Genomic DNA, 20,735 nt, shown 5'->3' with positions numbered 1-20,735 from the left:
TCCCTCGCTGCTCCTCCCATGGGGCATCTGGTCAAACAGGGTGCGTGCGGCTGGGAGGTTCCCAGAATGGAGAAGGGAGGCGGGGAACAAGTTGAGGAAGACTATGATGGATGGAGTGCACGGGCCGTGCTCCCGCGGTCGGCATAGAGCAGGCTGCGCGCGGCATCAGGGTGGCCCGGAGGCCGAGGTGGCGTGTGGGTACAGGTACGCCAAGGGGGCGAGGCAAAGGAGGTGGGTGTGGAAGGCCGGAGGCGGCTGCGGCTGCAACCACGTAGGCGTGGGCAGGGAGATAGAAGACTGATTTGAGACGGCTGCGAAGGCGAAGGGGCAAGGGTGGTGTGCGGCAGCGTCAGAGTGTTGGGACGAGACATAGAGCGCGACCGCCCGACGAGGGCGACCCTGGTCCGCGGCGGTGCAGATGGCCAGTGCCATCGGTCCATGGCGAGTTGATGTAGGCGGCGCAGAGACGGCGTTGACATTCCAACTAGAGGATGGTTATTTTATTCTGTGCACTGGAAATGTTCGATGAAATGGTGGTTCGGGTTTATTTTATGCACTGTAGGTGTTCGATGAAATGATGATTTTTGGTGTTTTTTGTAGCTGCAGTGAGTGACTATTTTGATCGATTGCTTCTTCCCTTTACTGTCTTTCTCATTGGCAAGTCACTGCTTGTACATCTTTGCGATGTGCTCAATGAGGTATGGTTACTACATCTACTCTTAGTGAATGTAATCCTATCATGTTGCAAATTAGGTGAGCTATTTTGCGTTGCTAAATTTGATTGCTAGATTAGATTCCTTGGTGGAGTTTGTTGGATGAATTTACTTGTTGTGTTAGCTTACTTTTAGTAGGTACAGAGTATTAGCACTAAAACAATGGTGTAGTAGCCCAACCATCAAGGTAGTAGTTACCACTGTAGCATGTTCATCTTATAGTTATCGTTACCAATTTGTCCATGTTACAATTATCATTATGGCACCGATGTAGTTACCAAGTGAGATCTACTTTATTGTGAACCCAAAAACTACACATAAAAAAAGCTTGGTAACCGGTATATTTACTCGTTGGTAACTTCCGAGTTCGAAGAAATTCACCCAAATATATTGTATCTACTTGTGAATAATCTGGTCTGGTAACTCATGTATTATCAGTCGGTAACTTCTGATCTCAATTGAAGTCACTAAAGCATTCCCAAGTGGGGTCATAGTTTTAAGCCGATTAATAGGTGTGAATTGTTAGGTAACTCAGTCATTTATGGGCCGATAACTTCCGAACTTGAAGAAAGTGGTCAAGAACAATACCTAAGTGAATTCTTCATTCATTTACGTTACAGTTACCATCATGACTCTCATGTAGTTATCCAACCATTTAGGTTATAGTTACTGTCATGACTCTCAGTTATCCAATCGTTGAGGTTACAGTTACTGTTATGATCCTCAATAAGTTATCCAGTCGTTTAAGTTTACCTTCATGAAACCCATGTAGTTACCTCGTTGTTTAGGTTCCAATTATCATTATGACACTCATGTAGTTACCTAGTTGTTTAGATTCAGTTATCATCATGACACACATTAGTTATCCAGTCGTTTAGGCTATAGTTATCATCATGACACACATTAGTTATCCAGTCGTTTAGGCTATAGTTATCATCGTGACACTCATGTGGTTATCTACTAGTTTAGTTTAAAGTTACCATCGTTCCACCGACATAACTATCCGGCTATCTAGGTTTCAGCTACCACCATATCACTAACAGATTTACCTAGGTTTTTGTGTGGAAGTTACCACCTGCATCATAGCACTAATATAGTTAACTAGGTTTTGTTTACAATTACTAATGCTGGTATTGAAATTGATGTTTCTACTCAGCCATGGCGCTGTTGTAGTTAACCGGTTGTCCCTGATACTGTTCACAACCATGGTACCGCTGTAATTATCGAGATGTCCAAGTTACCTAGGTGTTCGAGTGACGATCTAGCTTTTAAGCCGGTAACTTATTGTGCATATGTTTGGTAACTCACGTATTAGTGGTTGGTAACTTTTAAGCTAGGAAAATAAGTTGTCGAAACATATCCAAGTGGGGTCTACTTTTGAAGCCCTCGTCGTCACAAACTTAACGGTAAAAACGGATCGTAAATCCGTTGCGTCGTCTGAGCGTTAAAACATTTTGAATTTTCAAATTATGAAGGAATCTTAGCTGAGGTGAACATGCATCATCGTTCTTGTTTTTACTTGCATGCATGCAAGTGAGACACACGTGGTCTCTTAATTCTGTTGTGCGCGCTCGGAATGGTTGTTGTGCACGCTCGGAATGATTACGTGCGGGGATTGTGGGCTCGGTTCGCGACGGAACCGAAAAGAGAGATGGCCGGAAGGGTACGGCAGATAGGTAAGCTACCGCACGGCTACGGCTGGCAGGTAGTCAGGTCCAACAGTTATTGCGAGTCACCCAACAACGACGAACCCTCACCGCGCCGCTCCCGCCATCTCCTCCCAATCCAGGCCGCCCGCCGCGCTTCACCCTTCTCTCCTGCTGGACTCCGACTCCTCCACAGAAGCCACCGCCGGACGATCCGCATGAGGACGCCACCTCGCTCCTCCTCCTCCTCCTCCTCCTGGTGCTGCTAGGGCGGGTCGGCATGGATGAAGCCTCCGCCGCCGACGCTGCCGCCTCCTCGGCCGGCGGGAGGTGGTACACGGGCATGTCCTCCGACAACGTCAAGGGGCTCATCCTCGCGCTCTCCTCCAGCCTCTTCATCGGCGCCAGCTTCATCATCAAGAAGAAGGGACTCAAGAAGGCCGCCTCCTCCTCCGGCGTCAGGGCCGGTAACTCCCCATTCCCCTTCTGCTCATGCGCAATTCAGAGTCCTCAAAACAAAATTACAATCAAAATTCTCGATTCAGCACTCGCACCTCAAGTTTGAGGCCGCATAAGTGTTTAGCACCGTTATTCCAGAGCAGATTCCACTATTCATGTGGCTGCCCACGCCACAATTTGGAGCTTTATCGTGGCCTCAATCAAGCCTTATTACAGAAATTTCCCAACTCAGCACTTCGTACACACGAGCCTCCCTTCATGCCAATCGCATATTCAGAACTGGAATGACTTACTCTTTGATTGCACTGAATGTGTTGTAGGTCATCGCTTATATTCAGAACTGGAATGACTTGCTCTTTGCTTGCACTGAATGTGTTGTAGGTCTGTTTCACCTAAAACGTAGAGGTTTACACCATTTTTTGTCCTTCCGATGTTAATCATGTTTAGTTATTGCACATCTTTGTGATATATGTATACAATGCTCAAAATTGTATTGTGGTCTTCCTGCTGCATGGAGATCTAATTCCAGGTCCACGCTATTTATGTTGTTTAATCTATGTGTGGCGAAACTCTCTGAACAGACTTTCTGACACTAATATATCCTTAGATACTCTTTGACTATGTCTACAACATCTCGTGGCTCTTGCAAAACAATAAAAAAATCTTGTGGACTTCTGTATCAGTTGTTTCCTTAGTGTTTGTGCTCAATGCGTATTAACAGTACTAGTGCTCCATGTTATCACAGGGGTTGGTGGTTATTCTTACTTATTTGAGCCTCTTTGGTGGGTTGGCATGATAACAAGTAAGCACTGTTCCCAAGTTCTATTTATTTCTATAGGTAGCTTATTTTCGTGCTGTCTGTACTTTTATATTCTTTTGCAGTGGTTGTTGGGGAAGTTGCAAATTTTGCAGCGTATGCATTTGCACCAGCTATTTTGGTTACTCCTCTTGGTGCTCTTAGCATAATTATCAGGCAAGACTTTTCAGTTGTGCTATTCTGTGTTTTATCTTTTGAGATTTCTACTGTTTTCATCATTAATTTTGTGATTTTCTTTCTCCGTATTGCAGTGCTGTACTTGCACATGTAATGCTGCGCGAGAAGCTGCACATATTCGGCATTCTTGGATGTGTCTTATGTGTTGTAGGATCCACTACAATTGTTCTTCATGCCCCTCCAGAGCGTCAAATTGAGTCAGTGACAGAAGTGTGGGGTCTGGCTACTGAACCAGGTATTTGCTACTCCGTATTACATTGTTCTGCTTCTGGCCATTTTCTGAATGTTCCTTGGACTGGCACTTATTATCAACTTCAATGTGTTTAAAAATCCTAACCAACTGCTGTTGTTTTTCAGCCTTCGTGTGTTATGTAGCCATAGTACTTGCTATAGTTGCCGTACTTGTGTACAAGTCTGTTCCACTTTATGGACAGACCCATGTCATGGTGTATATCGGTGTTTGCTCTCTTGTAGGTTCCATCTCGGTATGTGCTCTTTAGTTTCCTATCCTAGTATTTTATCATTCTGTAGTCGTACATTGTGCAACCATGTTGGTTAAACTATGCAGGTCATGAGTGTAAAAGCTCTTGGGATAGCTTTGAAGGTGACCTTTTCTGGAACAAACCAACTCATATATCCACAGACATGGGCTTTTACTACGGTTGTCATCGCATGCGTCATTACTCAAATGAATTATTTGAACAAGGTATTCTTGATTTCCTCCCTTTAAACCACCTATCCATGACATAGCATACCAGAATAATACGGGGGTGATTAGAGTTCTCAAACTTTTACAAGATATAAACCAACCGGATTGTGAAAATGGCGTTTCTATTGTTTTCACTCCTCTAATACATCAGTATCAGTAGAATGTTCAGAATTTCCAATAGATTTTGGTCTCTTGGGGAAGTCGTGTGAATGTTGTGTTATGGAAACATGATTTGCTTAAATCCAATTCATAAATGGTGCATTTTGTTAGTGGAAATGGATTTCCTGCATGCTGCTTGATAATGTCTTAGGTCAGCAAATAGTTTCAAAATGGTATTACTTGCCTAACCAAGCAATTATTATTTGTCTAAGAAAAATGACCAACTGTTTTTCCCTCTAATGCAGGCCCTTGACACATTTAATACAGCAGTTGTATCCCCCATATATTATACCATGTTCACATCTCTAACCATCTTGGCTAGTGTCATCATGTTCAAGGTATGATGGTTCAACTGCTTAAGCTAATCTTTTGTGTCCTTCATGACATCTTTTTGAAGTACTATCTGTCCAGCAGTTCCAGCCATACACTCCAATCACAGATGCTTGAAGTCAGAACATTCAGTTTGTTCCTTTGTGTGTCATTTCATTTTATACCTACGTGCAGGACTGGGACAGGCAAAATCCAACACAGATCGTGACAGAGATGTGCGGTTTCGTCACGATCCTTTCGGGGACGTTTCTACTTCACAAAACAAAGGACATGGCTGAGGGTGATATGAGTTTTTACCATACTGTCAGTTTGTTGCTCCTTTGTTGCTGCATTCTCTGAATTCATGTCATCTGTTATGTGATACTGTAGGGCTTTCAAACTCATCTTCATTCCGTCTTCCAACCTCTTCATCGATGCGGTCTCCGAAGCAAACGGATGAATATAGTGAAGGAATCCCTCTCAGATCATCAGAATCATTCCGAGGACCATACTGATGCCTGTTTGCTGAAATTTTTCACCGAGTTGGGGATAAATGCTCAGGAGCAAACTTGTACTCAGAACTGTTTAACATGTGTCATTTCGTATGTTTTTACAGCTTTGTTGTTAAGCCCCAGGGTATCTTGTAGGTGGTTAGCTTAGAATTGGACTGGAAATGCTGTCTTGTTCTGTAGTGCTGTATAATGGATGATCAAGCAGGGTACTGAAAATTTAACATAGTTTACATTTTTGTTGAAATAGTTTTAGTGAATACGACAGTGCAGATAAACATCTTGGCTCAGATGTAATTTGTGTTATACTTGTTCAGAAAAAGTTGATATACCATTATTGTTAAACGCTTCCAAGGGACAGAATCTGAACCATCCTCAACAACTGCATAAGAAACACAGCTACTACTATTACAGTGATTCCAGGCGTCAAAACACAAGATAAAATCATACCATCTCCATGCTCAGATTTACCTATAAGCAACAAGGAATCATTAGGTTATTTGCATACTGATATATAGTGCATTCAAGCTGCATTCCAGGCACAATAAACATTACCAATAATATTCGACAGCAAAGGTTACTATAACGTGTAACCTTTAGGTACATTTTGCAGGTTCTACCAACAAGTTCAACACCTGACAACCGGGGTGAGTGACAACAGAGACAGATGTCACCATAGTTCCCCCCAGGATTAGGTACCATACACATACAATGCTACAACACATTGAAAAAGGGCTCGAAGCCCAACATAGCTCGATATCACCACACTGAATGGCATCATCTAGGGTACGTTCGGCAATGCTGGGAGTCGGTCAAATCTCTTCAGTCTTCACCTTGGCTATTGGAAAGAGGATTTTGTAAAGGACATCATGTATCTCCCAACAATGTTGCCAATAGGAAGAGGTCCCCTGTTACCACAAGCATCACAACGATTAGTACTAGTTCCAGTTTCATTTTTTACGAGTAGTTCCCAAACGATGTCTACAAAAAACTAATTGAAAGTCACTACAACCAAAATTAAGCAACTGTAACTGAGAAAATCCTGAGAGCACATTCTGGCAACAGCAAACATATGTGGTCATTCTACTCTTAGATCACTACATATCCAATGCTTATCATGGCATCCATAAATTGGATAGTGGATCTAGTCCAAAGCACAGATCTATCAACACAGGATTTCCTCAACGGAAGTAGTAATTTTTTTAGCATAACTACGACATGACCAATCAGTTATAATACATGCACAGGAAGAGGGACCTAGAGTGGGTGCGGATGTGAATCTTACCAGGCACGAGAATCACAGCTGTTATTACGGTTGTCACCCATGACGAATACATGGCCTTCAGGGAGGCGCTGCAGGATGATGGATGGTTTTAGTATGGGATAGTGGCATAGATGGGAGCAGATAACAAGAATTGGAGGGAGAGATGATCCACCATCCGAGGCCCGTTGGATAAGAACGAGGCACTCAAGAAGTCAACAACACGGAGCAGCCATGCCACTTTTGGTCATCTTCTTGCAATAGTCATTTGCGTTAACCCTTAGCAACTTTTGGGTATATCTATCTGTGGACCTGGCAATAGCAACTCCTCAATGTTGTTCAAGGAGGCAATGCTCACTCAGAGAGAAAAAGAGATGCAACAAACCATGGCTTCCATTGTGTCCGATCCATGGGCTGCGGTGTAATGTTCGTTTTGTGCAACACCATTAACAATAAGCTGGCCTTGTCGGACCTTAAAAAAGGGTAAAATGTTGGTATCTGGAGATACGTATGACTTTTGCTTAAGCAGCATATGAAAATCAGCAAGGATGAATAAATTTCATAAGCGACAGTAAGTACTAGTAGGAGTAGAGATGGAGTAACAGTTTACCTCGATGAAATCTCCGGGGGTTGCAAGCACCCTCTTAATGAATACCACATCTTTATTTATACCGCAGTTCTGAAACGCATAAAAAATGAGTGCAATGTAGTATCAGAATGTGAAGAGGGAAGTAGTAATGGATCGAGTAGATCGAAGGAGAAGGAAAAGCGAACCTGCAAGGCCGTGGGAACTCTGAAGAAGACTATGTCGCCAACAGACGGCCTCCGGAAAAAGTAGGTAACCTGCAGAACAAATTAAAATGCTCCATCTTTGGTTAACGAAATTACGGCAGATCGGATCCCAGCAGAGCCAAAGCACGCGTCGAATCAAAGGAGATTTGGTAGCTAGATAGATGAGAAAGAGGAGAGTGGAAGCAAGTATACCTTTTCGGCGACGGCGCGGTCGCCCTGGCGGATGGTGGGGGCCATGGAGGAGGAGGCGACGAAGCGGACCTCGGCGAGCGCGGCGGAGACGAGGAGCAGGACGAGGAGGAGCTTGAAGCCGTCGGAGCAGGAAGGGGAGCGGAGGCGCGGGAGGGCGAGCCAGGGGAGCCACTGCTGCAGGAGGGAGGCGGAGGCGAGCAGCTGGTGGCAGGGGAGCCAATCGGCCGGAGACAGCGGCGCGATGAGGCCCCGCAGGAGACGCGGCGACGCCATCGCCATGGATCCCCTCTGGCTTCCTCCTCTGCTCTCTTGAATTTCTAGGAAAGAGGAGTGGGGTGCGGTGCGGAGAAAGGAAGACTGGAAAGTAAATACGAGTAATTTTAAGGTTGGGGTTTCCTTCCACAGCAAGACTCTTTTTACCACTCTAGCCAAGCCAGTCTGCTGCTCTTTCGCTGTGGCCGAGGAGAGACCAGCTAATTTAGCCTGGTTGCTGTGTTCACACTCACTCTGGTCAGGTGTGTGTGTTCTTCTTTTGAGCGGGGACAGCCCTTGTTCCAGTACTTGGATTTCAAGTGCTCGTGTGTTTTACAAAGTCAATGTTCAAATTTTCAAGCACTGATTGTATCCCAGCATATCTGAACGATTCATATCATACCGGCTGCCCCAGCTGGTGTAATGATGCGACGATTCCTTCTATATTTCCATTTCACAAGCTCGTAGTGATCCTGTATTGCATTTTAGGCTGGACTGTAAATATAGGCACCCACACTCCCCAGTCTGTAACATGTAGTGTCCCTCACAGAAACAGAAAGAAGAAGAAAAAATTGAACAAAAATAGCTACAATGAGTCCATCAACAAATCATGAATCTTCAGCATTTTTCACAGCTCTACACGCTGGGATCCTTCCTCACCGGCGAACGACTTGATATGAGGCGGACTGCCAGCAGTGCCTTCCGATGACGAGAGACCAGCTCGTAGGCCAAGGGTCAGCCTCGAGATGACGAGCCTCGCCACGTTTTCTGCCGCAACAGCGCCCGTCTCCATGGCGCTAGCGGCGCTCTCAAAGCTATTCACGTAGTACAGGTGCTTACTGTCCAGTATTATCGGCGCAAAATTTTCTGGGGCCTGGTAGTGTGGATAAGCAGGCCAGTCTATCCGAATGGTCTCTTCCCGTGTGCTGTACATTGTGCATTGCAGATACAGAAACATCAACCATTCAGTAAAGATCTCACTCAGTTAACAAGATAGTCATGCCTCCTTTAATCACTACGATGTAAGTCTATTATATCCAAGAAATTACCTAAAGATCTGATCCAGCAAACTGTCATCCATCTCCGCACGTGAGAACATCTTGTAAGTCATGTCATGTTCATTGTGCTTTTTCAGAACTGAGATGCTTGAGAAAGGGATATCAGGGAGCTCCATGGTTCCTATCAGCTTCGGAAGATCAGACACTGAGCTCAGAGCAAAGAATTTCTGCATCAACATAACAAATAGCAGAACAAAGTGATTTCTCTTGTGATAACCAACAAAGGTCCAGACAAGTTTAGTGCTTCCTCAACTTAAAGTTAACAGGCTACTAGTTACTTGTAGCAGATTCAATTTGAGTCCCAAACCTGCAGACATGCTCAAAATCATATAGGAAGGAAGTGTAATAACACTTACAGGGTTCAAGAGGCCCCTGACAAAGGTTGTATAGGTGTGTTGCATCTTTCTCGGTGGAATGGAGATTGGAGGGATAATGGTAATGTTCACCTCGTCAAGTGGTGTTGCAAGAATCGTCACCTTACAGTTATATTCATGCCCTTTATTGGATTTCAGAACATAATAATCCCCCGCATCAGAAATTGAATCTATGCCTTCTTGGAGATGCAAGGTGGCGTTAGCAGTCTTAAGCAACCCAGCAGCTAGCTGCCAGTTGCCTCCTTTGACAGCCCACAATCCAGACTCGGAGCCAGCTAAAGACACAGCGCCCGCGAGGCCACTTATACTCACGCTTTGTCCATAGTTTATCCTTGTTATCACCTGTCAAGGATAGGGGACATCATACCAGGAGGACCAGGAACATAATTATCAGCAAGTGATTCTGAAAAAAAAAATTATCAGCAAGAGTAAGGTTTCTTCAGAAGTTGTTGAATTGATATTTTTCAGTTGTGCACGCTACATCTTTCAGATTTACAATGAGCATATTAGACCTGATTAATATACCACTAATAATATGTTTAACTAGTTAGCTCTGCTGAGAATTTAAGTGTTTGGTCCTAGAGAATGTAAGAGAATCAAATGCCTCTTTACATTGGGAAAATGCTACAGAATAATTCAAGATTGGCAGTAATTCAAGTACATGGAACTAACTATCAGAGCATAGAACAGTTCGGCAATATCGCAAAGACGCAAATGCAGAAATCATGGGCTATGACTTTACATGAAGAAAAAAATGAATCATACAGTGACAAGCTCTGATATAGTTTGATGATTCAGCCCGGCATCAATCAGCTCCTCCTCTAGGGTCCTGCGTGTGAGCCCATGCAGGCCTGACCATTTGAGCATGTCCTCGACATTGTCAAACACAGGCCGGGACTCGAATCCATTGTAGTAGAGCATAAATTTTTGCAACATTTCCTGCATAACAATTCGTGAACCACGGTTAGTGAAACCTAGTGAGTACTCATCTATTTGTCTCAGATGAGAAAAAGGTAATGAAAATCAAAGCTAGTAATTTATAGTAAGGTAAAGAACGCAATCATATTCACCCAAAATGGCTAAATATACTACTCCCTCCGATCCATATTAATTGTCTCAAATTTGCCCAAATATGGATGTATCTATGCCTAAAAATCGTCTTGATACATGTAATGTTTCGACAATTAATATGGATCGGAGGGAGTAACAAAACTAGAAGTCAATTAATGATCAGATTGAACATACATATGGATTTTACAGAGATGCCGAAGTGCCACTGCAATCACGGTTAATTGAACTGTACCATTTCACTCCTAACATACGAATTCCAAGGAGACCCGGCAATTTGTTACCCCGGCCATAAAAAATGGATAGTAACAGAGGCAAGAAGAGAAGGAAGAGGGTGCGAACTGCGAAGTGAACCTGCACAAAGCTGTCCATCTTGAGCAGCGAGAGGCCATAGCGCCTGAGCAGCAGCAGCGAGTTGAGGAGGCCGTACAGCTTGCGGCGCAGCCAGGAGCTTCCGGGCGGCGCGGGGCGGAGCGTCTGGAAGACGAAGCGGGCGCCGTCCCAGATCCCGAGCCAGTCGTCGTCGCCGCCGGTCTTGGCGGCGAGGCCCAGGAGGTCGGCGAAGCGGCGCACGTGGAGGTTGCGTGGGTGGATGATGGAGCCGCCGGCCTCGAACTCGTCTCCCGCGACGGTGACAGTGGCGAGGCGGCCGCCGACCCTGTCGAGGCGCTCGAAGACCCGGAGCTGGGCCCCGGCGAGGGCGAGGGCGGAGGAGGTGTAGTTGGTGAGGAAGAAGGCGGTGGAGGAGCCCGAGATGCCGCTGCCCACGATGCAGATGTCGTCGGCGGCGGTGGTGGCTTGGAGGAAGGGGAGGAGAAGGAGGAGGGGCAGCATCGTTGATGGGGATTACTGTAGCAGACGACCAAGAACTAAAAATTCGCCACGCCGGACTCGCTCCTCCTCCGTCTCTCTTGTCTCCTTGATCTTGCGACGACGCACTTAATTAATTGTTTTCAAAATGGAAGAGTATTAAAATACTATTTATATGTACTAAAATATTATTCTATTAAGAATATACAAAATAGCAATTATAACAATCTATATTTATTGAAAAAACAATGTACTTTCCAGACGAGTTGCGCATAGTGGTGTGTATTTTCAATGTAACCTACGTATCTTCTGATTAACCATGGTATGCAAAGAGTTAATAGCAGGGTGTTGATGTAGAGGAGGAATAAAGCATGGGAGAAAATAATGAATGAGTGAGAGGGGACAATCGACCATTGTTGATCTGCCAATAATGAAAGCCGAGAAATTCACATTGCACGTGTGGGCAGCCATTTCTCGTGTTTAGAGAAAATGTACGATCGCAGTGGTAGCAACCCACCTTGATGATGGCGCCGACAGCCACACAAAGAGTTGCGAGCCGAAGAGGTGGTCTAGAGCAAGGAGGGAGGGAGGTCCAAGATGATCAACGGAATTGGCATGAACAATGTCCCGTAGTTTCCATGTCGCAATACAAGGGGAGGGGGATATGATGCACAATGAAAAATTGTTGTTTGTTATTGTCCTCCTTGATTTTGGTCAAGATGCAATTTCCATAATTTTGTTAGGTACAGATTCCCGTTTTTATTTACCTTTTTTCCATCAGGAATTGCTTGTTTGGTAAATATTCTACCTACATGAGCTGTCCATGCATGGGACCATGTGATTTCACAAACTCACCACTTGGACTGCTCCGAGCATCATCCCATCTGGATGAAAGTTTTGCCACCACCTTTTCACACGGACCATGCTCGGTCCTTTCTGACGCAAGACATGAATAGTAGTGTATAGAAACATGGAGGAGAGCAGTCCACAACAATTGAGAAATTGGTGACTTGCAAGAAGGAAATGTAGAAGTTGGCGAAGATGAAATGATAGGTGAGTCCGACTTAAGGCCCTGACAGCCGTTAGACATTATGAGTGTTTTATTCCGTCTTAAGATTAGAAATACCCTACTTCCTCCGTCCAACAAAAGATGTTTTAAGTTTGTCAAAATTTGGATGTATTTAGACATGACTTAGTGTATACATCCATTCAAATTTAGTTAAAATTGAGACATCTTTTTGTTTGACGGAGAAAATAGTAAGTTTATTTATTTATTTCTTGACACTTGCCCTAATGAGTTTTAGGTGACTTAGGGTTTCACCTCCTTTCCGTTGGCAAGAGCAACTCCCCCCTCCTTTTCCGTCCCGTTGGATTTCTGCGAGGAGAGGAGACTCAGGAGAGGAATTCGAAATTTGAAAAGCCGCCGCCGCCCTTCTTCTTCTTCTTCTTCTTCTTCTTCCCCTACTCGTCTCGCACTTCACTTCCCTGCCCCCAATCCATTCATTCCCCTGCGTTGCTTGCCGTGCCTTCCTCTTCATCCTTAATCCACAGGGGAAGAAAGGAAGGCAGCAGGCGAATCCATGGCGTCTCCCCCATCCTTCGACTTCTTCGACGACCTAGACGACGAGCCCGCCACCGCGCATCGCCAAAACCCTAACCCTCCGCTCGCCGCCCCGACGCCCAACGGCCTCAACGACCGTCTACTCCGCCTGGCCCAAAGCCGCCCGCGCCCGCAAAACCCTAACCCCGATCCCCTTCCTCCTCCTCCTCCCCCTCCAGGTAATCGATCGATCTATTTCCTCCTCCTTCCACTCCATCATCCCACCCGCTCTAACTCTCTTCTTCCCCCATTATTACTCGCAGAGGAAGTCGCAGGGGAGCCCCAAGACAGGAAGGTCAAGCTCGCCGGCCGCCGCCGCCTCTGCAAGATCTCCTCCTCCTCCCCGGACGCCGACGCCGACGACGAGGGCGACAACATCCGCGACATACTCGATGACCTCACCACCCGCCTCGATTCCCTCTCTGTCGACAGGCCCAAGCCCAGGCCCAGGCCACAGGTCGCCCCGCTGCCCTGCGCCATCGACAACCTAGATGACGACATTTCGCTGCCCCACAAAGGGGCAAAATCGACCGATGAAGATCGAGCCCCCTCACCCGTTGATATCTCTAGCTCTGATGAGGTCACTGTGGTCCAGAAGGTGAAGAAACCACAGACTTTGTTCTCCTCGGCCTTCACTGACCGTGCTCAGGAGACCAACGACAAGGGGAAGAAAACCACAGCGGGAGCTTATGGTGGTGGTAAGTTTGGCAAAAGGGCATCAAAGCCCTCATCCTTTCTGGATTATGAAGATGACCGTAAGGAGGAGGAGGAGGAGGAGGCGGGGGGCCGTGCGTATGAGGAGAAGGAAAACCGTGACACCGATGCGGACGACATTGGCTGGGAGAAGACGGAGGACTTCAAGATGGAGCCCACTGGAAGCGGCGTGATGGCCAAGCCGTACAAGCTCCCGGGAAGGATCTTCAAGATGCTTTACCCCCATCAGCGTGAGGGGCTCAGGTGGCTTTGGGTTCTTCATTGCAGGGGAACTGGAGGGATCCTTGGTGATGACATGGGACTTGGCAAAACCATGCAGGTCTGTCTAACGACTCGAACCCTTCCTTTATTATGATTTTGTTTAGTTTTAGTCCTCACGTCCCATTTATTGCCATTTGATCATAACAAGACTCATGGGAATATCTTGTGCTGCCATTGATTCAAGTTATTTAAGCACTTACATATGTCAGGATTGTAAATATTCAGTGTTAGTGTCACCGGAAGCATTGTTTTTCTTACGGTGAATACCTTCATGTCTTGGTAGCAGACTAGAGAATTTTTTTAAAACACCTGCATCTTTTGAGCTATGTAGTTTCTGCATTTGTTGAACTGAAAGCCATCATCATATGACAGAAGAATAAACTTCATTTTTTGCTACACGTGTTTAATAAAAAGTTGTTTCCTACCGAACTTCATGGTGTTTGACACTTGTTTCCTCCAGCCTCAGTATATTCTGAAGTATTGCAATTTGAGTGCTAACGTAGTTGCGTCCTTATTTTTATCTTGCAGGTTTCTGCCTTCCTGGCTGGATTGTTTCATTCCCGTTTAATCAGGAGAGTGTTGGTTGTTGCTCCAAAGACACTCCTAACCCATTGGATGAAAGAACTTTCAGTTGTCGGCCTCAAAGAGAAGATCAGAGAGTAGGATCTGCTACTACCTATCTTTATAAGTTATAACTTCCTCAAATTGATGCCATGTCCTGTCAATTGTTGCCAATTGATTCCTTTTCTTTTGCAGTTACTCTGGTCCCAGCGTGAATATTCGCAACTCTGAGCTTCAATATGCCTTCAGGGTCTGGTTTCCCACTCTCATTACATAAATGTCTTCTGTTGATTATTCATATCCTGGCTTCTTTCAACCTTGGATTTTGTAATAGCCGGTAGTCCGAACCACTAAATTGGAGCAGCGACTCATTTTTGCATAAGCACCATTTTTTCTGTTGCAAGTGCAAAACCCGATTAAAAGAATGCCTTATTATCTCAAGATAAAGATATTTTAATTAGTCACAACAGCTATTTTAACTCCTTATCATCTTCCCCGCAAAAACAAACTCATCATCTTGTACAGGTGGGTGGTATCCTACTAACGACATACGATATTGTCCGGAACAACTACAAGCTGATGAGAGGTGACTTCTACAATGATGCTGATGACGAGGAGGAAGGGAGGTTATGGGACTATGTTATTCTTGATGAGGGACATATCATCAAGAACCCCAAAACACAGAGGGCCCAGAGTTTACTTCAAATACCTTGTGTCCATCGCATTGTCATCAGTGGAACACCTATACAAAATAACTTGAAGGTACCATCTATCTGAAATTCCTAAAACATTGTAGTTTATATGCTCCTGCATGCTTTGCGCTCTTATTACTGATGCAAGTAAACCTGTGTTTTCTTACAGGAAATGTGGGCTTTGTTCTTTTTCTGTTGCCCGGAAATCTTGGGTGATAAGGATGAGTAATTCACTTGCTCTCTTGTTTTCCTGCATTAGCAATGTTGCTTTACCTTGCACCATTTGCTGTTATTTATTTCTCTAGATTATTGCAGGTTCAAAACAAGATATGAGTTGCCCATCCTTCGAGGAAATGACAAGAGTGCTACCAATAGAGAGAAGCACATAGGATCAAATGTGGCAAAGGTAATATTCTCTTTTGTGTCCATGTTCAAGAGATAGATCATACGTAATTCCGCTTTCCTTTTCTTATTGTGGGCGAATAATTTTGACGTTTCCTCATTCTTTTTGACCTTTGGATAAGAACAGGATGTTCCTTTATGTTGGCATTTGGTATTATAAAATGTCATGGTTTTTGGAGTATATTCCATATGTGTGACATTACTTTTTGTCATTGTCATTTTGTTGAGAAATTACACACACACACTGTAGTCTGTATTCATATATCAGCAATGTATCACATCCATCTCTGATTTGAAATGTGAAAGTAATGTGGACAAAATTGCATTTGGATTCCAGGCTAACTAATGTCCACTTTTAGTCGCACTCTTACTCTCTTAGTTTGCTGCATTTTGTTGTTGAAATGTTATCACTCATCCTTCCATATTATTATCTGAAGTCTGCCATACCAACCCTGTTATAAGTTGTGTTTTCTTATTTGTTTCTTGACTATTCCTCACAGGAATTAAGAGAACGGATAAAGCCATACTTCTTGCGCCGTATGAAAAGTGAAGTTTTCCTTGACACTGGTTCAACAGATGATAAAAAGCTCTCTAAGAAGAACGAGCTAATTATCTGGCTGAAGTTAACAGCTTGCCAGGTACAAATTTTGGTGTCATTGATACAATACTGGTCGAGTAATTGGCTAATGACAATTTGGCAATTTTATCTTCTTATGGCTGCAGAGGCAATTATACGAAGCTTTTCTGAACAGTGAGCTAGTTCATTCATCAATGCAAGGATCACCCTTGGCTGCGATCACAGTAAGCATGACCTTGAAAAATGAAATGGGTGGAGTATATTTTTTATGGGAGGCATTTTCTAATTGTGTGGCCTTAATTTATCATTTTTTCATTATGTGCATGTTCTCTGGTGCTATGCTGTTAAATTTTTTTTCTTGTTTTTTCTGTTCTTCAACAGATATTGAAGAAAATATGTGATCACCCACTGATATTGACTAAGAGAGCCGCTGAGGGCATCTTGGAAGGCATGGAGGGCATGGATGGATTAAATAATCAGGAAATTGGGATGGTCGAAAAAATGGCCAAGAACCTCGCAGATATGGCTCATGATGATGATGCACTGCAAGTCGATCAGGAAGTCTCATGCAAATTATCTTTTATCATGTCCTTGTTGGTAAGCATTTCATTGATGCATGCACATGTTACTTGTCAGCAATCTATCTGCCAAACTAAGTGGTTAATGTCTAATGTTGCAGAGGAAACTTCTTGAAGAGGGACACCATGTTCTAATCTTTTCTCAGACTCGTAAAATGCTAAATCTTATTCAGGTATGTTCTTTACATGCCCTGCTCCCCCCGTTTGCTTTGCAGTGCATGCCATTTTCTTGTGATATGCAGTATTTGAATCAGAGTTATTACCATTTTCTTAAATGAGATTGCAGCACATGCACACCTTACTAATTACTATAACTAAGGGCCTTACACAATATGTTTGCACCAGAAGAGGCACATCATATTCAATTCTTTGTCGATAATGAAGTAAAACTACTTCAGAGCAAATGGTCTGATAATATGAGCTTTTGCATGACTAGTGGCTTATGGCATCCTTGATCTACTGCTGGCATCGGAGTGCGTATAACAGCAGCGATTGCTTGGCCTATATGCATCAAGCTGCTGTTGTACTCTCCATTTACAATTCCATTTCTATTGAGTATATGTCCATTATCATCATTTTTTATATATGGATGCTTACCGTGTTGTAACTTTGGCCTACTAACTTAGCACATTCAATTATTGTAATAGGAAGCTATATTATTAGAGGGCTACAAGTTTTTGCGCATTGATGGTACCACCAAGATTTCAGAGAGGGAAAGGATTGTGAAGGTCCCTATTCCGCTATCCCTTTTTATGTTGGCTTGTGTGGTGATCTCAATTATCTCTGATGTCTTCCCCACATACTGTGCATTTGCCTGTCCAGGACTTCCAAGAGGGTCCTGGAGCTCAAATATTTCTGCTGACCACACAAGTTGGTGGTCTTGGACTTACGCTCACCAAGGCAGCTCGTGTCATAGTAGTTGATCCTGCCTGGAATCCAAGGTCAAACAGTGCCACTTCCTGATCGAGCGTATTCCTTTTGTTTCATAGAATGCTTCATACATCAAGTTTGTTTGTTAACACAATCTTCTTTTACAGTACGGACAATCAAAGTGTTGATCGTGCTTATCGAATTGGTCAGACCAAAGATGTGATTGTATACCGCTTGATGACGTCTGGAACCATTGAAGAGAAAATATATAAATTGCAGGTTCAATATGATATATATTTTATTAGTTTTTAATTTTTATCCCCTGGACCTGTGTTGTTCATATCTAATTCTTTGAAAGCCATTATTGGAAACCTTGTTAAATGCATACACTTTCTTTATCCCAATTTACATGGTGATATTTGGATCCTTGCTTTCAAACTTGTTTTTATAAGAAAGTGAAGTTTTGATAAATTCTCATCGCGTTCGACTTCTTTCAGACAAGAAACTCGGCAGTCTAGGCAGGGTTGGGTGGCACTTTTTACTGTGCACTCCAATGTTCTCCATACGAAATCTTTAGCTTCAAGTTCTATACCTCCACTTCCTTGAATGATATAATACTTTTTTCCAGGTTTTCAAAGGGGCTCTGTTTAGGACAGCCACGGAGCAAAAGGAACAAACACGTTACTTCAGCAAGAGGGTAATGATCCTGATACCATTTCTTGTCATTGCTTGCTGGATGTCCTACCAAATTCTATGCTAATTCTTGTGCGTATCTTCAGGACATTCAAGAGCTCTTTAGTCTGCCAGAACAAGGTTTTGATGTTTCCCTTACGCAGAAACAATTGCAGGAAGAGCATGAACAGCAACTTGTCATGTAAGACGTTTACTGCTGTTCTATTAATTCTGGCAGAGATACTTTGATCTCGATGAGCCGGCAGAGTGACACTTTGAAAAGTTTGTTAACATAATCCCTTGCATACTTGGTCTAATCAACACTCTGGCTATTTGAGGTTTCATACATAGATAAATACATTTATAAAACATAAATTTGGAATGGACCTGGTTTTTCTTATTACCTAGTATTAATCATGCAGAGTGTGCACACCAAAATGTCTGAGCCCCCCCTGGAGTTACGTAGACAATTTGATATATAGAAGGATTTAGTTCTTTAGGTGTGATGATATGGGGCATCAAAGAGAAATCTAACACCAAGTTTTTGAATGATTTAGCTGGTCAGGGAGCTGCTTCATCCCTGATTGTATGTTCTCAGCTGAGAAGTTTACTGCATTTTGCAGGGATGAGTCCTTGAGGGAGCACATACTGTTTCTAGAGCAACAAGGAATAGCGGGCGTGAGCCATCACAGCCTCCTATTTACCAAAGCAGCAATCTTGCCTACGTTGAGTGAGAACGAGGCACTGGACAAGTGAGTGTTGCTGCCTTATACAAAAGGCTCGCTTGTTTTGATTCCTGACATTAGCTAGGCATGTCCCAGGCCTGATCTAATAGCAGTTACGATGTTTTTTGTGTGCAGCAAGCCCCCAACCATGCCCATGATGGGCAGGCAGTACAAGGCATCCTCATCTGACTATGTTGCCAATGGGTAAGCCTTGTTGATCTTTAGTACTGAGTGGATTGCATCTACTTAGTATTAAGCGCAACCGCTAACTTTAACCTGACATGTATTTCATGTAGGGCTGCCCATGCTTTCAAGCCAAAGGAATTCACTCCTAGAACATACTCGCCAATCAACACAAGTTCAGAGAGCCCTGAAGAAATCAAGGCAAAAATCAACAGACTGTCGCAAACCCTTGCAAACACGGTAAATCTGTTGAAATTTTATTTTGCATTAGATAGATTAACCATTACTCTTTTGCTTCATCTAAGAGAAGGTAAACTGATGTTAAAGAATGAACCAATTGTTGCAGACACTGGTGTCAAGGCTGCCTGACCGTGGAGACAAGTTAAAGAAGCAGATACATGATCTGGATGAAAAGTTGACGGTGATCGAGTCTTCTCCCGAGTCGGCGGCATCCAAGGGTGCAACAGAAGTGATCTGCTTGGATGATCGCAAGATCCTGTGACCTCAATTAATAACAGCAGCACTGGGTTATTTTGTTAGTCAGTCACTAAGGTATGACTGACTCTTGTACGTGCTATTATTGTTTTGGCCTTGGGAGTTTGTAAATGGTGACTGGCTATGAGCACGTGCGTAGTAGGGGATGCCTGAGTAGTATCAAATTGGTCGAACGGACAAACATATTCGTTCAAGTTAGTACCATGCCTTATGCCTTAAGCATGAGTAGCTATGAACATTCCTACTCATTTTGGTTTGGTACCAGTAATGGGAATTCTTTCCACCTCAATGTTCTGCTTAATTGAGTGTTTCCAGTTTATTCTTTCCACCTCAATGTTCTGTCACGATAAAGAGAGTTGAGAAAGGAATGAATACGGGCAAGACAAGGACATGAAGAAGAGAGGAAGAGGCGTTGTGTACAGAAGCCAGCTCATGTATGGTTCTTCTGACTCCAGCTAGTTGGAGTACAGTAGAAGGGTAGCTAGAAAAGATAGGCCATCTGGCCATGGCTTCCGTAGCAGCAAACCTTGTGCTTGATCAACCTGAGCTCCTTGTGGCCGGAGGAAGTGGAGGTCTTTGATTGGCTGCACTGCCATGACGTACACTCCGCAGTGAAAATTCACTGTCTTGCCCGTTTTGTGGGCTAAAGCCCATGAAAGGCAAAACGGTGAATTTTCTGCACCGGTCTGAAACTGTCCCAAACCGTGTAACCAGGTCACGGTATCTCAAAATTAACCCGAAACTGTCGTGCAGAAAATTCACAGTTTTGGCCGTTTTTCGTGGGCTATAGCCCACGTTCTTTCGTGTTCTTGGCCGATTTTGAGATACCGTGACCCTGCGTATACGGTTTCGTGCAGATTCGGGCCGGTGCAGAAAATTCATCGTTTTGGCAGTTTTTGAGGGCTACGGCCCACGTTTTTAAGGATCCGGGCCGATTTTGAGGTACTGCGACCTCGGGTACACAGTTTGGGGCAGTTTCAGGCCGCTGAAGAAAATTCATCGTTTTGTCCGTTTTCGTGGGTTATAGCCCACGTTTTTTGGGTTATAGGCGGATTTCACGGTACCGTGACCCGGGTACACGGTTTCGAGCAGATGCAGAA

At 44.0% G+C, this 20,735-nt stretch overlaps 4 protein-coding genes across 6 annotated transcripts; 2 read left to right on the top strand and 2 right to left on the bottom strand.

The window, feature by feature from the left end:
• The first annotated feature begins 2,403 nt into the window (after nt 1–2,403).
• On the top strand, nt 2,404–5,843 carry LOC100821372 (probable magnesium transporter NIPA4). Its single transcript, XM_003580853.4, has 9 exons — nt 2,404–2,826; nt 3,564–3,620; nt 3,701–3,791; nt 3,887–4,047; nt 4,170–4,297; nt 4,381–4,518; nt 4,926–5,018; nt 5,185–5,290; nt 5,380–5,843. The coding sequence occupies exons 1-9, from the start codon at nt 2,640–2,642 to the stop codon at nt 5,502–5,504; spliced, it is 1,086 nt and encodes a 361-aa protein (XP_003580901.1). The 5' UTR covers nt 2,404–2,639; the 3' UTR covers nt 5,505–5,843.
• A 168-nt stretch (nt 5,844–6,011) lies between these two features.
• Nucleotides 6,012–8,280, bottom strand: LOC100822611 (chloroplast processing peptidase). Of its 3 annotated transcripts, none has more exons than XR_001404911.2 (7): nt 7,744–8,280; nt 7,534–7,602; nt 7,370–7,438; nt 7,145–7,231; nt 6,935–7,071; nt 6,784–6,851; nt 6,012–6,406 (listed from the first exon to the last, which is right to left on the bottom strand). XR_001404911.2 is itself a non-coding variant. In XM_003580857.4 (6 exons), the coding sequence occupies exons 1-6, from the start codon at nt 8,020–8,022 to the stop codon at nt 6,337–6,339; spliced, it is 642 nt and encodes a 213-aa protein (XP_003580905.2). In that variant the 5' UTR covers nt 8,023–8,280; the 3' UTR covers nt 6,012–6,336. The 3 variants fall into 3 exon arrangements, 1 of the variants encoding a protein (XP_003580905.2); XR_001404910.2 differs by having other exon boundaries at nt 6,935–7,063; XM_003580857.4 differs by lacking the exon at nt 6,935–7,071.
• Nucleotides 8,281–8,447: 167 nt separating this feature from the next.
• LOC100821994 (farnesylcysteine lyase) lies at nt 8,448–11,409 on the bottom strand. The gene is made up of 5 exons (XM_003580855.3): nt 10,850–11,409; nt 10,193–10,366; nt 9,410–9,769; nt 9,045–9,220; nt 8,448–8,921 (listed from the first exon to the last, which is right to left on the bottom strand). Exons 1-5 carry the CDS (start codon nt 11,327–11,329, stop codon nt 8,624–8,626), a joined length of 1,488 nt encoding a protein of 495 aa, XP_003580903.1. The 5' UTR covers nt 11,330–11,409; the 3' UTR covers nt 8,448–8,623.
• A 1,231-nt stretch (nt 11,410–12,640) lies between these two features.
• On the top strand, nt 12,641–19,936 carry LOC100839962 (protein CHROMATIN REMODELING 24). Its single transcript, XM_003579504.4, has 20 exons — nt 12,641–13,084; nt 13,169–13,938; nt 14,409–14,539; nt 14,637–14,691; nt 14,967–15,203; nt 15,303–15,358; nt 15,449–15,539; nt 16,036–16,173; nt 16,259–16,336; nt 16,494–16,709; nt 16,792–16,863; nt 17,338–17,418; nt 17,513–17,631; nt 17,728–17,839; nt 18,189–18,257; nt 18,340–18,434; nt 18,856–18,984; nt 19,093–19,161; nt 19,254–19,380; nt 19,487–19,936. Exons 1-20 carry the CDS (start codon nt 12,886–12,888, stop codon nt 19,640–19,642), a joined length of 3,000 nt encoding a protein of 999 aa, XP_003579552.1. The 5' UTR covers nt 12,641–12,885; the 3' UTR covers nt 19,643–19,936.
• Nucleotides 19,937–20,735: the final 799 nt, after the last annotated feature.

The sequence above is a fragment of the Brachypodium distachyon genome, chromosome 5, assembly GCF_000005505.3.
Source record: "Brachypodium distachyon strain Bd21 chromosome 5, Brachypodium_distachyon_v3.0, whole genome shotgun sequence".
Taxonomy (NCBI): Eukaryota; Viridiplantae; Streptophyta; class Magnoliopsida; order Poales; family Poaceae; genus Brachypodium; species Brachypodium distachyon.
The sequence above is the reverse complement of the archived record's forward strand: the minus strand, read 5'-3'. Positions and strand labels throughout refer to the sequence as shown.

Coding starts and splice junctions, on each gene's coding strand:
- LOC100821994 (XM_003580855.3), bottom strand. CDS start 11,329: ATGCTGCCCCTCCTCCTTCTCCTCCCCTTCCTCCAAGCCACCACCGCC. Junction 9,221..9,409: donor TCAGGGGCCTCTTGAACCCT/GTAAGTGTTATT, acceptor ATGTTGATGCAG/AAATTCTTTGCTCTGAGCTC. Junction 8,922..9,044: donor TTGCTGGATCAGATCTTTAG/GTAATTTCTTGG, acceptor CACAATGTACAG/CACACGGGAAGAGACCATTC.
- LOC100822611 (XM_003580857.4), bottom strand. CDS start 8,022: ATGGCGATGGCGTCGCCGCGTCTCCTGCGGGGCCTCATCGCGCCGCTG. Junction 7,439..7,533: donor GAGTTCCCACGGCCTTGCAG/GTTCGCTTTTCC, acceptor TATGCGTTTCAG/AACTGCGGTATAAATAAAGA. Junction 6,852..7,144: donor CGGACACAATGGAAGCCATG/GTTTGTTGCATC, acceptor ATCATCCTGCAG/CGCCTCCCTGAAGGCCATGT.
- LOC100839962 (XM_003579504.4), top strand. CDS start 12,886: ATGGCGTCTCCCCCATCCTTCGACTTCTTCGACGACCTAGACGACGAG. Junction 17,419..17,512: donor AGAGGGAAAGGATTGTGAAG/GTCCCTATTCCG, acceptor TTGCCTGTCCAG/GACTTCCAAGAGGGTCCTGG. Junction 17,632..17,727: donor GATCCTGCCTGGAATCCAAG/GTCAAACAGTGC, acceptor CTTCTTTTACAG/TACGGACAATCAAAGTGTTG.
- LOC100821372 (XM_003580853.4), top strand. CDS start 2,640: ATGGATGAAGCCTCCGCCGCCGACGCTGCCGCCTCCTCGGCCGGCGGG. Junction 5,019..5,184: donor CTAGTGTCATCATGTTCAAG/GTATGATGGTTC, acceptor ACCTACGTGCAG/GACTGGGACAGGCAAAATCC. Junction 5,291..5,379: donor AACAAAGGACATGGCTGAGG/GTGATATGAGTT, acceptor GTGATACTGTAG/GGCTTTCAAACTCATCTTCA.